Consider the following 12,539-nt stretch of genomic DNA (forward strand, 5'->3'; position numbering starts at 1 on the left):
CACATGGGTCTACGAATCCTTTCTATCAAGCTCTTTTTCTTAAATAGCAGGATGATCAAAAAGTCCTTGATGTTTAGAAGGAAAGAATTGAGAAACTGATGGCCGACAATCACAAACTTATGATTGCTGTTACACATTTGAAGTGTGAACTTAACCAAGTTAGAACTAAAAAATATTTGTTTGTAAAAATGTTCAAATGTTGAATATTAGTACTGAGTCACTGGAGAAAATTTTGACAAAGGAAAAATCAGCTGTGATAATTCTGGGTTAGGCTTCTCAAGAGGTGATAATCTTCAGAATCTATAGTTTTTGTACAAAGGAAGCAAAAGATTGAGTTTGTTAAAGCTCAGAGTCCAAAGTCTTATGGCTTTATAGGTACCTCATACAAAAATTCAACGCCGAAAGTTGATAGTGTTTACAAATCAAGATGGGTCTGTCACTACTGTAGAAGAGTGGGCCATACACATCCATTTTGCTATCGACTATTAAAATGTCTTAACAGATTTGGCTACTTTAGAAAGGTTTCTCACTTTTCGCAAAATATTTTTCAAAGAAAGTTGAAAGTAAAATAGGTACGGAGAGTAAAGAATATTCTAAATAGGTGCAATTTTGTTTTGACTTCCCTCAGATCTTCAGCTAAAAGAGATTAGTATTTTGATAGTAGGAGCTCTCCTCACATGGTTGATGACAAGAATTATCTATATGATATCAAACCCGTCAACTCGGGAAAAGTCACTTTTGCATGGTGCTTCAGGGAAAAGATCATTGGAAAAGGCAAACTAAATTTTGCAGGACTACCATCTTTGAATGATGTAAAGTTGGTTGAAGGGCTCATTGCCAATCTTATTAGCATCAACCAATTATGTGATCAGGGTCTGAATGTAAGCTTTACAAAAGATCAGTGTGTTATCACTAACAATGTCAAAGGTCTTGGTATGATATCCACTCGGCCATCTAATAACTATTATATATGGAATCTTGAATGTCTCGCAGGTTTTTCATATTTCTCGACAAGATATAGCAAGACTTTGGCATAAATGCCTCGGTCATGTGAGCATGAAGACAATCCAAAAAGCACTAGCTAAAAATGCTATATCTGATCTTCCATCTTTGCCTATGACGACTGAAATTGTTTGTGAAAATTGTCAATAAGGAACCCACGCTCACTCTCCTCATAAACAGTTGTCTCACACATGTTCTACATGGATATTGGAACTTCTTCACCTGGACCTTATGGGTCCTATGCAATCAGAAAGTCTAAGAGGTAAACGATATATTTTAGTTGTTGTTGATGACTTCTCCTGATATACCTGGGTTCAGTTTCTTCGTAAAAAACCAAATGCATTTGCTGCTTTTCAAACTCTTTGTCTCTAGTTATAACGTGAGAAAGAGATAAATGTGATTCGAATCAGAAGTGATCCGGGAAGGGAGTTTGAACACTCTTATTTTGCTGCCTTTTGTAATATTGTTGGGATTCATCAAGAATTTTCAGCTTCAATCACTCCCCAACAAAACGAGGTTGCGGAAAGGAAAAATCAGACTTTACAGGAGATGGCTCGAGTAATGTTACATGTAAACATCTGCCTTTTTATTTTTAGGCAGAGGCTCTAAATATAGCTTGTCATATTTACAATCGTGTTGTTTTATGTCCCGGTTCCTCAAGCATGATCTAGAAAATTTATATGAAGAGGTAGGAAACCAAATGTTAAATACTTCCATATATTTGGTAGTACTTGTTATATTATGGTTGATAGGGAAGCCAGACGAAAATGAGATTCTAAATCAGAAGAAGACATTTTTTTTTATATTCTACAAATAGTTGAGCATATCGTGTTTATAATAAATGAACTTGATGTGTGATGAAGTCAATTAATGTTGTAATTGATGATGGTGAAGACTTAACTGATTCCACTCCAGCGGAAGAGGAAGATTCCAGTTCTCTCCCACTTGTTAATGCAGATGTCTCTAACAACTCTTCTGACATAAATTCAATTATCGCCAGTTAATTTGTCGGCGGCGAGCATATTTAATGTTATGAAAGTCATATTGAAAAATTTCTGAAACATACAATTTATTTATATTAGTATTCCATGCATTACCCATTTTGAAAAACCAATCAAATTTAGCAAAATAATTTAATGCACCCTATGTGACATCTATTTTGCAATAATGTTTCAGTGAGACAGGGTAAAAGCCACCGTAGGGGATCAAGTACCCCTTCACTAAAATGAGACCATCTCAACCAATATACAAAACAACTTCTTGTTCCTCTTATCAGTCACCATTGTTTGGTCTAGAAATTGTTAACTAGCTTAACATTTTTTTTTTTGTAAGTGTAACTTCTCATTTTAGATTCTGGAGTTCCACCCTAATGAGCCAATTGTAGGGAAAAACCGATTTGGAAAAAAAACTAAGGCAACCCTATCCATTTTGGAGTTTGAGTGAAGAGTCATGCAAATGTCATTCGTAGGGGGACACAAACAAAGGTGTCTTGAGACCGAGCATAAAAATTTACTACAAACTAATGAAGAGACCGTGGGATGTGTTGACACACGTCCCATTCCCACTTACTATAAACATTTTCTCCATTCACCTTGGTATTGACCTATATAAATACCACCCATAGGGGAATACAAGCAAAGGTGCTTCGAGGCTGAGTATAGGTCTCACAATGTGAACTATGAAGGAGAAACGTGAAAAGGAAAAATGAAGTATCATATACTCGATTTTCCTTCCACTGATTGTTTTACCTGGGTTAATTTAACTTAGAAAAATACGACTAATTATTTTTACTAAGTGATTGTTTAAATTTACCCAAAAGTAACACTTACTTTGGATAGTTAAACAATTTTAATTAATGTTCATTAAATATTTTAATAAACTTTAATAAAAAATTGCATGCTCGTAATAAATCTCTTTAATTCACCTTCCAAGTCAGTTCCTAGGTAGGGATGTTCCGTTTCCGTCAGCTTAAATACCCGGCCTAGATAGAACTAGCCTTAGATAAAGGTCTCTTATAGATACATTTGCTACAATTTTAATCTGTTAGTAAAACTAATTTAATCCTATTAAAATGATTAAAAAAGTTAAACTAATTTCTAATAATATTAGAAATATTATAAACTTAGGTCTATGTGAGTCATATTTTAAACTATTTAAAAATGAAATTAACCTGCATGCAATTCTGAATTATTGATTTTAATTTTTAATTTCATTTAATTATAACAATTATAAAATAAATGAAATAAATTAAAGCCATACATTGCAATTCATGACATATTTAGTAAAATTATAACATTTATAAAATTACCTAAAGTAGTATCATGCTTTATGCAATCTCCATTTCATTACTTAACATACATAATAATTATATACTAAAGTAATGAAATAAAAAAATAACATTCAAACATACATCCAACTATATATTATAACTCTTATAATATAAATGATGCATGACAATGTTATTATACATGCAAATATATATTATAACGCTTCTATTATATGATATTATATGATGCATAAGCATGCTATGAGATAAATCATGCAACTATATTATAACAGTTATAATATTCATGATGCATGATTAATGCATAACTTATGTGGAATTTTACTATATGGCATACATTATGACATATAGTAATAAAATAAACAAACACTAAATGCATAAATTAAAGAATAATTTATGGACCGGGAATAGACTCCTAATCCATTAATTAAATTAATATAATATTTATATTAATTTAATTAATTAAAAACTAACTATTACAACAAGAGAGCTACTTGAACCGGACAAAAAAAAAATCGAACCGAGCCGCGAATCGTTCGAACCAAGCGAACCGGACGTGAACTAGCTGAACCACGAACCGAATCGGGTGCGAATCACACCATTTTTTCCATCTCAGAGCGTTGTAATGCTACGAAAAAAATCTTTGTTTGTCTCTTCGCAGCGTTGCAACACTACTGTACAGTCACCTACTGTATAGTGCCGTTTTCCTCCAATTCTTCTCTAATTTAGGCCTCGTATTCACTAGAAAATCACCGAAAAACTCACTAATGACACAAAACATAAAAAAATACAGACTCGATTGCAACAATTATGCCAAAAACACCAGACTCTTACAAATCAAATTTGTAAAGAAAGCAATAAAGCTACCGACCAATCCCGAAAATATCCATAAATTCAGTTGCATCCCACCATAAACTGAATTTTAATTTTGAAAAAATAAAATTGGGAGCAAAAACACTGATATCAACTAAAGGACTGTGAGATCCAATGCGGAAACGGGGATTGACCCCAATTTTAATTTCATATAATACAAAATTATAGAGAATAAAGAAAAATATGTATATCGACTAATTACAACATGTTAAGAAAAATATTATAGAAGAAATTAGGGTTTAGTCACACTTACCCTTCACGATCTCCTCCCCATGAACGTTCGCAAACAAAAAACCAAAATGGCCACCACCACAAGATTTCCCTTTGTATTCTCCTTAGGGTTATAGGAGTTTTGTGGGTTGTGATGATTTTGGAATGAGGGAGAGAATTTTGTTTTTTTAGAGAATAAATTTTGCGGGGAAGACCTTTTGTGTTGAACACATACTATCCAGAAAAACCAACCCAATTTCTTTGACTTCCCACAATAGAATGAGAGATATGTGGAGGGAGTTACATTCAATTTTATTTTAAAATTAAACTAAAACATTTTTAATTTAATAATAACATAATATAATTATATGATAACCAATTTATCATATAATATACATTATATTAAATGTCATATCTAATATAACATTTGTAATCTATGGTTTATATTATATCATAATATAATATAACCTATAATTTAAAAATCTCTCAATAATTTATGATATTTAATATAAATCAAATTTATATTAAATTTAATTATATGAATCTAATCTATATAAATAATATTTAAATCATATTCAAATATTTATTCTCCCAAAATAAACTTTGTATTATAATGTATCAAATACATTATATTAATTATGTCACATAGAATTAATTTAAATTAATTATATCATATATTCTTAATTCCCTCAATTAATTTGAACAATTCAAATTAATCCAAAATTAATTTTCAATAATCCCAATTGAGCTACAGATGAAACCTTATGAACCTGTAGATTGAAGCTCCAATGGTACTTAATTAAACTTCTTTAATTAAATTACTTAAGATTCAGATCACTCCACTATAGATCGACAAATATACTTTTCACACTATAAATATATTTCTGTGTCCATTGGATATAACCAATTAACAGCACGATGACCCTTCATAATTTGTTCGTAAGTACAACTGGGCCAAAATTACCGTTTTGCCCTTATAGTTACATCTAACTTGTTAAGTACTGCTGATCCCTCTAATGAACAATAAGTCATAGTCCAACTATGACCAAACCCCTCTCGGGCCAAGAGAGGGTATGACACCACATTGTTTAAGCCTTGGAATCAGTCTTAAGGGAACAATCTATCTACTTACCCCGATATTAGGAAAGGAGTGAATTTCCTTTTGCGTAGCTGTGTTCCCAGCTCCCTAATTAGACAAATCCCTAAAATCGTAGATTTATTGAGTTGACGATCTGGTCACTCTCACCCATGCAAATCAAAAGACCGCATTCATAGGTAGGAGTTCACAACTCACTCAAGTTTCAGGTCATGTCATCTATGGTCATCCGAGTAAAATGTAAGTATTTATTATTAATGGTGTTATATAATGAGACTATTCATTTCGTGGTTCGATTTTAAACAAACCCCTTTGTATAAAACACCTCCACTCACATGTCTTTACATGAATAGTCAGGATTAGATCGTTTGTAATACTTTACAACAATTATAATATCTACAAAGCAGACCATATTCGTAATGTTATCAAGATAAGGTACCCAATCTTATTCCTCTACTACAAACCATTTAGCTTATGACTTAAACATGATCCACTTGTATGTAGATACATACATGTTTAAGCTACAAAAGATAACCTCAGATGTTAATTTATTGGCTTTGTGGGTTAATGCTACTAAATATCAAATAAAACACCTTAGATTTTATTAAATAAATAAATTATTTGTACTTTACAAATACAAATTACAAGACACACGAGATTTAGGGCATCAACCCCAACAGTTTATCCTCGGACTGAGTTACCAATTTTTGTGTGCTTTTACTAATTTTCTTGTTGTTGGTATTTTGTTGTTATAATGCTTTTCTTTAACATTCGTATTTCAAGTGATGAATCATCCTATCATGTTTTTAGATATAATAAATTTGAAAAATTTTAAAATTAAAAACTAAATTCTTATTCATGGGACATTAATTAGTATTTAATAAAAAAAAAAGAAAAAAAAACTAGTTGAATTAGATAAATTATTTTATGAGACCGCCACAATGTGACAATAGTTCTTGGATGTAGGAAGAAAGAAGGGAGGAGTATGTTAAATATGTATATAAAATAGATATAAAATAAAATAATTAATTATAGGATTTGTATCTAAAAATTATGATGAGACAGTCAGGATTGCAACAACTTGAGTTAGAGTTGGGTCATAGGCAACTATATAACTCAATAGAGCAATAATGGATCATCATTCAATATAATAAGCTTATTTCAAATGGAAAAAAAAAAAAAAAATAGAAAAATGAAAGTGAGAGGAAAAAAAAAAAGAATAAAAAGAAAGAAAGGTACGACAAGCGAAAGCAAAGGAAAAGGGTAGCCCTGACGACTGACAGACGGTGGACCGTTTCGAAAAGAAAAAAGAAAAAAAAAAAAAAAACTAAAATTTACAAAATTTGTGAGCCGAAATTTGAAAAATTTCCCTGTTTTCTTTTCTTTTCGAAGAAGGGTCGACGAAAAAGTAGAAGCCAATCCATCGACGAAGCAAAGAAAACAGAGTTAAAGAACGAGTGCCAAGATTCAAAGACCTCTCCTTTTTCTCAATTCCTGTTTTTCTTCAACTCCCAAATTTGCTTTCAGTTTTAAATCACCCGATATTTCAGTTAAGAAGACGATCCTACTCCTCTGTTTATCCTTCCTTTTTGTTGATTTTATCCCAAGGAAGAGCGATCCAGTCAGCTTCTCAAATCGTGCGAATTTTGTCGAGGTTTTGGGTATGTACGTGGATATCATATGATTTTGGAAGTGGGCTTTCTGTTGATTCATTCATAGCATTTGTTAGTTGGGAATTCAGAGTGAGGGAGTGAGATGAGGACGAGTTCAAAGACGGAAGGACCTTCAACCCCGGCTCTTCGACGAGACCCATATGAGGTATTATCTGTATCCAGAGATTCTACAGATCAGGAAATTAAGACTGCTTATAGGAAACTCGCGCTCAAGTAAGTTTTACGCAATTCACGTTCTATGGAAACATTTTCTGTTCTTTTAAAAATGTGGAATATGGTATGTGAAGTTCAAATTCAGGTGTGATTGCTGATTACTGCTTATACAGTGCTAACCCAGGTCAAATGGCCACGCTCCATTCGTATTCAGGATTAATATAATTTCCGCCTTTTGTCATTTCAATCGACTGATATGCGTAGAGTTATATTTAGGGTCATCTACCGTTTCTGGTTCTCATTTTACTTTCTGTACTAAAGTGGTGAATTCAATATTTGAATGCCATTTTAGTTTGTTCTGGTTTAGTTAGTTGCTAGAGCTTGTGAATTATGATGTTAGCGTGGGGATGAAGGGGCCATAAAGGAGTTTTCTGATAATTAACATCTATGATCTATCCACATTGTCTAGACTAATAACATCATCAAATATAGCTTGTTGATGATCTGTTGTTTATGTTCTGATTTTCAATTCACATGATGGGCAGGTATCATCCTGATAAAAATGTAGGGAATCCTGAGGCTTCAGAATTGTTCAAGGAGGTTGCTTATTCTTACAACATTTTATCTGATCCAGAGAAGAGAAGGCAGTATGACACTGCAGGATTTGAGGTTTTTTTCTCAATCTTTCTTTTCTTCCTACTTTATTCTTCTCAACGTGGACATTGCTTTTTTCTATTTGTAACAGACAATTATATATCCAAGGATAGAATGCATTTTTGTTCGTTGTGTAAACAACTTCTTCTATGTAGGTTTGCTTGTAGCTTTGTACTGGGCAATTATAGCCTCCAAAGAGATGGGAACAATTACAAGTAGAGCATGATATGTGTAAAGTCACCTTAGGCATTTTAATAAGCGAGCAGAGTAGAATTGTAAATGGAATGAAAACGTAAATGGACTACTGTGCAAAGGTTATTATCATCACATGATCTCAATATACAACCACAAGTCTTTAATTTTCTCAATTGTTAACTGAAGCTTCATTTAACAGTATTCTCTATCTTTTGAGTTTTGCCTAATGAAGTGTTGTCCGCTCCGCGCCCCCCCCAACACCACAAAAAAAAAAAAAAAAAAGAAAAACCCTTCAGTCCTATTTAATTTCATAGATAGATGTAGAAAAAATCTAAACAATTTTGGAGGAATTCTGTGATACTGAGTTAATTATGTTGTTTGTTTATTTATTTTACTTTTGTGCTGTTGATGTTTCAAAGCTTCAATGGATGCAAATGAAACTCATCATCTTCCGAAAAAGGTTACATCCTCATGTACTTCTAAAATATCCTTCCAGGCTCTTGATGTGGATGGTATGGACATGGAAATTGACTTATCCAATTTGGGCACCGTTAATACCATGTTTGCAGCTTTGTTCAGGTAATATATATTGTTTTTGGTACTTGAGGTTCCTCTAATCTGCAATCTCTCTAATCTATCTTAAGTTTGTCTGTTTATAGCAAGTTGGGTGTCCCCATTAAGACTACGATATCAGCCAATGTACTCGAAGAAGCTCTAAATGGAACTGTTACCATCAGACCTCTTCCTATTGGAACATCAGTCAGTGGGAAGGTGCTTATATAGTTCTTCTTATAATGACGAAGCTTGCTCTTTCCCTTAAATTCCCTTCACTTATGCAATGCTTCACTGCAGGTAGATAAACAGTGTGCTCACTTCTTTGGTGTAACAATCAATGATCAACAGGCTGCGGCAGGCATTGTTGTCAGAGTTACTTCCACTGCTCAAAGCAAACTTAAGGTCTTTTTTATGTGTGTATATATATTAAATCATTGTTTTTTTGTTTTTGGGTGTATGGGGAAGATATGCATTTTGGCTTGCTGCTTTTTCTTGAAATTATAACCTGTGATCTCTTTTTTGTTGAATTCTGTGTGGTGAATTGCTCTTTTTGGTGTAGTTCTAACAAGTGCAATCTTTAATTTTCAGCTGCTATACTTTGAGCAAGATGCCAATGGTGGTTATGGTTTAGCCTTACAGGTATTGTGCACTAATATCTCTGATGCTCTTGTGTCTGAGTTTCTGGCATTGGTTCTCATTATTATTATTTTTTTTATTTATTGTTTCATATGTATTTTCTGAAAGATGAATGTTGAACGATGGGTAGTAAGAACTTGAGGAATTAGTTAAAATATACTAAACGCTGAGGAAATAACAATGGTTTGATGGAATCATCAATGCAGAAATTGGATGTCAAGGAAAGTGGTTTATCTGTTATATACTGCAGTTTTTAGATGCTTATAACGTGCCAGCTTTTGTATATTCCCTATATACGCTGTGAGTTACTGGGCTTCCTAAAAGTGGTAAGAATATTTGGTAGGGGCAAAAATCGGTTTGGATTGGTTGGAGTGAAGGTGAGAGCTGATGCTTCCACCTATTTGATTTTTGCTTAGTAAAGTTGATTTTTTCCCAACTCTTTATAATGCAATGGACTGGTCATGGAGACATTTTAAAATGAAGTTTTAATTTCTTGGGGTGGCTGATAAGTTTTTCTTCGCGTCCTAGTTATAACATGGTTCTACTTTAGGAACCACTGCTGTAAAGTATTGTTTGTATAAATGGTAATGACTTTATCATAAAAGCCCCTTTGGACATGCATCAACTTTTAATTTTCAGTTGTAATCCATTTATATACTTGTGGGATTGACTAATCTCTTCGCAACAAATATTGCGTATCTTCATGAACAGGAGGATAGTGAGAAAAATGGCAAGGTTTCATCTGTTGGAATGTATTTTCTACATTTTCAAGTATACAGGATGGATTCAACTGTGAATGCGGTATGTTGATGCCAAATATTTTAGTCATTAGATCATCCATGTATTATTATTAAATTGTTCTTTTCAAATTTTTTATGGTCGGATCTGATTGGATGTTCTGTCACGAGTTCAGAAGTTTGCTCTCTTGTGATGGCTGATTAATATGCATGGTAGTGCAGTTAGCAATGGCCAAGGACCCTGAGGCTGCTTTTTTCAAGAGGTTGGAAGGCCTTCAACCTTGTGAGGTTTCAGAACTGAAAGCTGGAACGCATATATTTGCTGTCTATGGTATAAGCTGTTGATTAATTGGTGTTTTCTTTGAACTTGATTAATTGACCTTTTCTTTGAACTTAGTATCTAAATTAGTATTTGTCACAATAATTTGTGGTCATCCTGCGTGATTGTTCAGGCGATAACTTCTTCAAGTCTGCAACCTACACAATTGAGGCACTTTGTGCAAAATCATATGAAGATACGACAGAGAAGCTCAAAGAAATTGAAGCTCAAATTTTAAGAAAGAGAAATGAGTTGCGGCAATTTGAAACTGAATATAGGAAGGTATTAACTCTGGCATTGTCTAGATATATGGAAATTATCTTTTTTCTGATATGTTCGTCTGAAGGTCAACTTCCTACTTTGTAGGCACTTGCACACTTTCAAGAAGTTACAAACCGATACAGTCAGGAAAAACAATCTGTATGCATTCTTTTCTCAATCTGATACTTCGTAGTTGTCTTAGCTTTTCTTCTAGTTTTGAATGCAAGTGATGCAACTCTATGTCTTATTTGCATAGCGCTGTTTTATCGTAATTTTCTTCATTGCAGGTCGATGAACTTCTAAAAAAGAGAGATAGCATTCACTCTTCTTTCACGGTTTCCGGACCAGCAAACCATAATGATATTGCCAGTAGCTTAAGTAATGGAAAAGTTGATGATTCAAAAGTTTACACTGCCGGAGAAGATGGGGGCTTAGATGGAAAGGACAAACCTACCAAGAAGAAATGGTTTAATCTTAATCTCAAAGGGTCAGACAGAAAGCTCGGTTGAGATTACATGGGGCATTTCAAATTTTGCTTCTCTCTGGGAAGTTTTGGTGGGCAAACATTAAGCAATTGGGTGCCCATCAAGCCGCTTTGTTTCTTGTGAGTTGCCTGATAATACTGTTTACTGTATCTACGATATGGGTTTTTGAAGAAGAGCTATATTAGAAAAATTGTGTATTCATGCCATTCTGTTTATGAGTGTATTGAGTGACTTGCTCAGTTCTCAAAAATTTTCTAGTAGAGGTATATTTATTAGTTTCTTTAGTGGTAATAAATTTGTTTATTTGGTTTGTGAAGAAAACTCGAGTGTATAATATACAATTTTCTATTAATTTGAATCCCACCATGGTATCCACTGGTTGTTGCTGGACTTTTCTTTGATACTTTGTGTTGCTGTTGCTGCTGAGATAATTAATTAGAGTGATCTGAGGCATGTTTGGAATGGTTTTTTAAGTACTTAAAAACACTTTTTTAAGCACTTTGAAAGCAATTTCAAACAGGCCTAAAGTAGGAAATTTGGCTATCATATCTTTAGCAAATATAACACCAAAACAGGTCACTTTTGGTGGGGCTTATATTTTAAAGACTTGGTAGGGTACCCTAAACAGAATTCTCAGACAATGATGTAAGTTGAAGATGTGTTGATGAACAGGGACACACGTGCAATGCAACAATACTAAGGGAACAAAGTTGTTCCAATAATTGGAGCTGGAAATTTGTCTCAATCTTAGCAGAATCTAAGAAGAGGTTTTATGGTTATCATCATTTCTCCATGTACTTGGATTTTTCTTTGGGACAAATTCTCCCAGGAAATAAGGTATTTTGAAGGTCAGTTTGTTTTAAAATAAGAAATACTGAAGGATATTCACTGTTTAAAGGTCAACTGTCTCTCTCACAAAGGTAACCTTATTGGGTTATTGAAGAAAGCACCCATCTTTCTCTATTTTATTATTCTTTTTGTGAAGCTTTGACTACACACTATTTCTGAAATGGTTGAGTTCCATTGGATGAAAGTTATTGGTTTAGTGCACATTTTTATCAAATATAATATAGTTTGATTCAATGGCAATGGAACACTCGTATTATTTAAGGTCTTCTTGCTTTCTATATGGTATATTTCTAGGATCTTTTTATGGATTCAACCATATCTCTTAATAATTTTGATGGATCATTTTAGAATAATAATATTTGACTTTGCCTTTTTTCACTCTAAATTGTTCATATGTAATGAAAATTTATATTTCGGATACAACAAGGAATGAGATTGAAATTACTAATTAAACGACTTTGAAATTATTAATGAGCATCTGTATTTATATGTATTGAAATTAAGATCAAATTAAGTCTCTAGATATTGATTCATAGGCATCCATTATTGGAACCTTA

The 12,539-nt window shown here is 33.1% G+C and overlaps 1 protein-coding gene across 1 annotated transcript; it reads left to right on the forward strand.

Annotated features, from left to right (window-relative positions):
• The first annotated feature begins 6,713 nt into the window (after positions 1-6,713).
• Positions 6,714-11,521, forward strand: LOC120080770 (chaperone protein dnaJ 15). The gene is made up of 11 exons (XM_039035395.1): positions 6,714-7,351; positions 7,837-7,960; positions 8,637-8,719; positions 8,800-8,911; positions 8,993-9,097; positions 9,284-9,334; positions 10,043-10,132; positions 10,291-10,399; positions 10,521-10,669; positions 10,754-10,807; positions 10,936-11,521. The coding sequence occupies exons 1-11, from the start codon at positions 7,221-7,223 to the stop codon at positions 11,155-11,157; spliced, it is 1,230 nt and encodes a 409-aa protein (XP_038891323.1). The 5' UTR covers positions 6,714-7,220; the 3' UTR covers positions 11,158-11,521.
• The last annotated feature ends 1,018 nt before the right edge of the window (positions 11,522-12,539 follow it).

The sequence above is a fragment of the Benincasa hispida genome, chromosome 7 (genome assembly GCF_009727055.1).
Source record: "Benincasa hispida cultivar B227 chromosome 7, ASM972705v1, whole genome shotgun sequence".
NCBI lineage: Eukaryota > Viridiplantae > Streptophyta > Magnoliopsida > Cucurbitales > Cucurbitaceae > Benincasa > Benincasa hispida.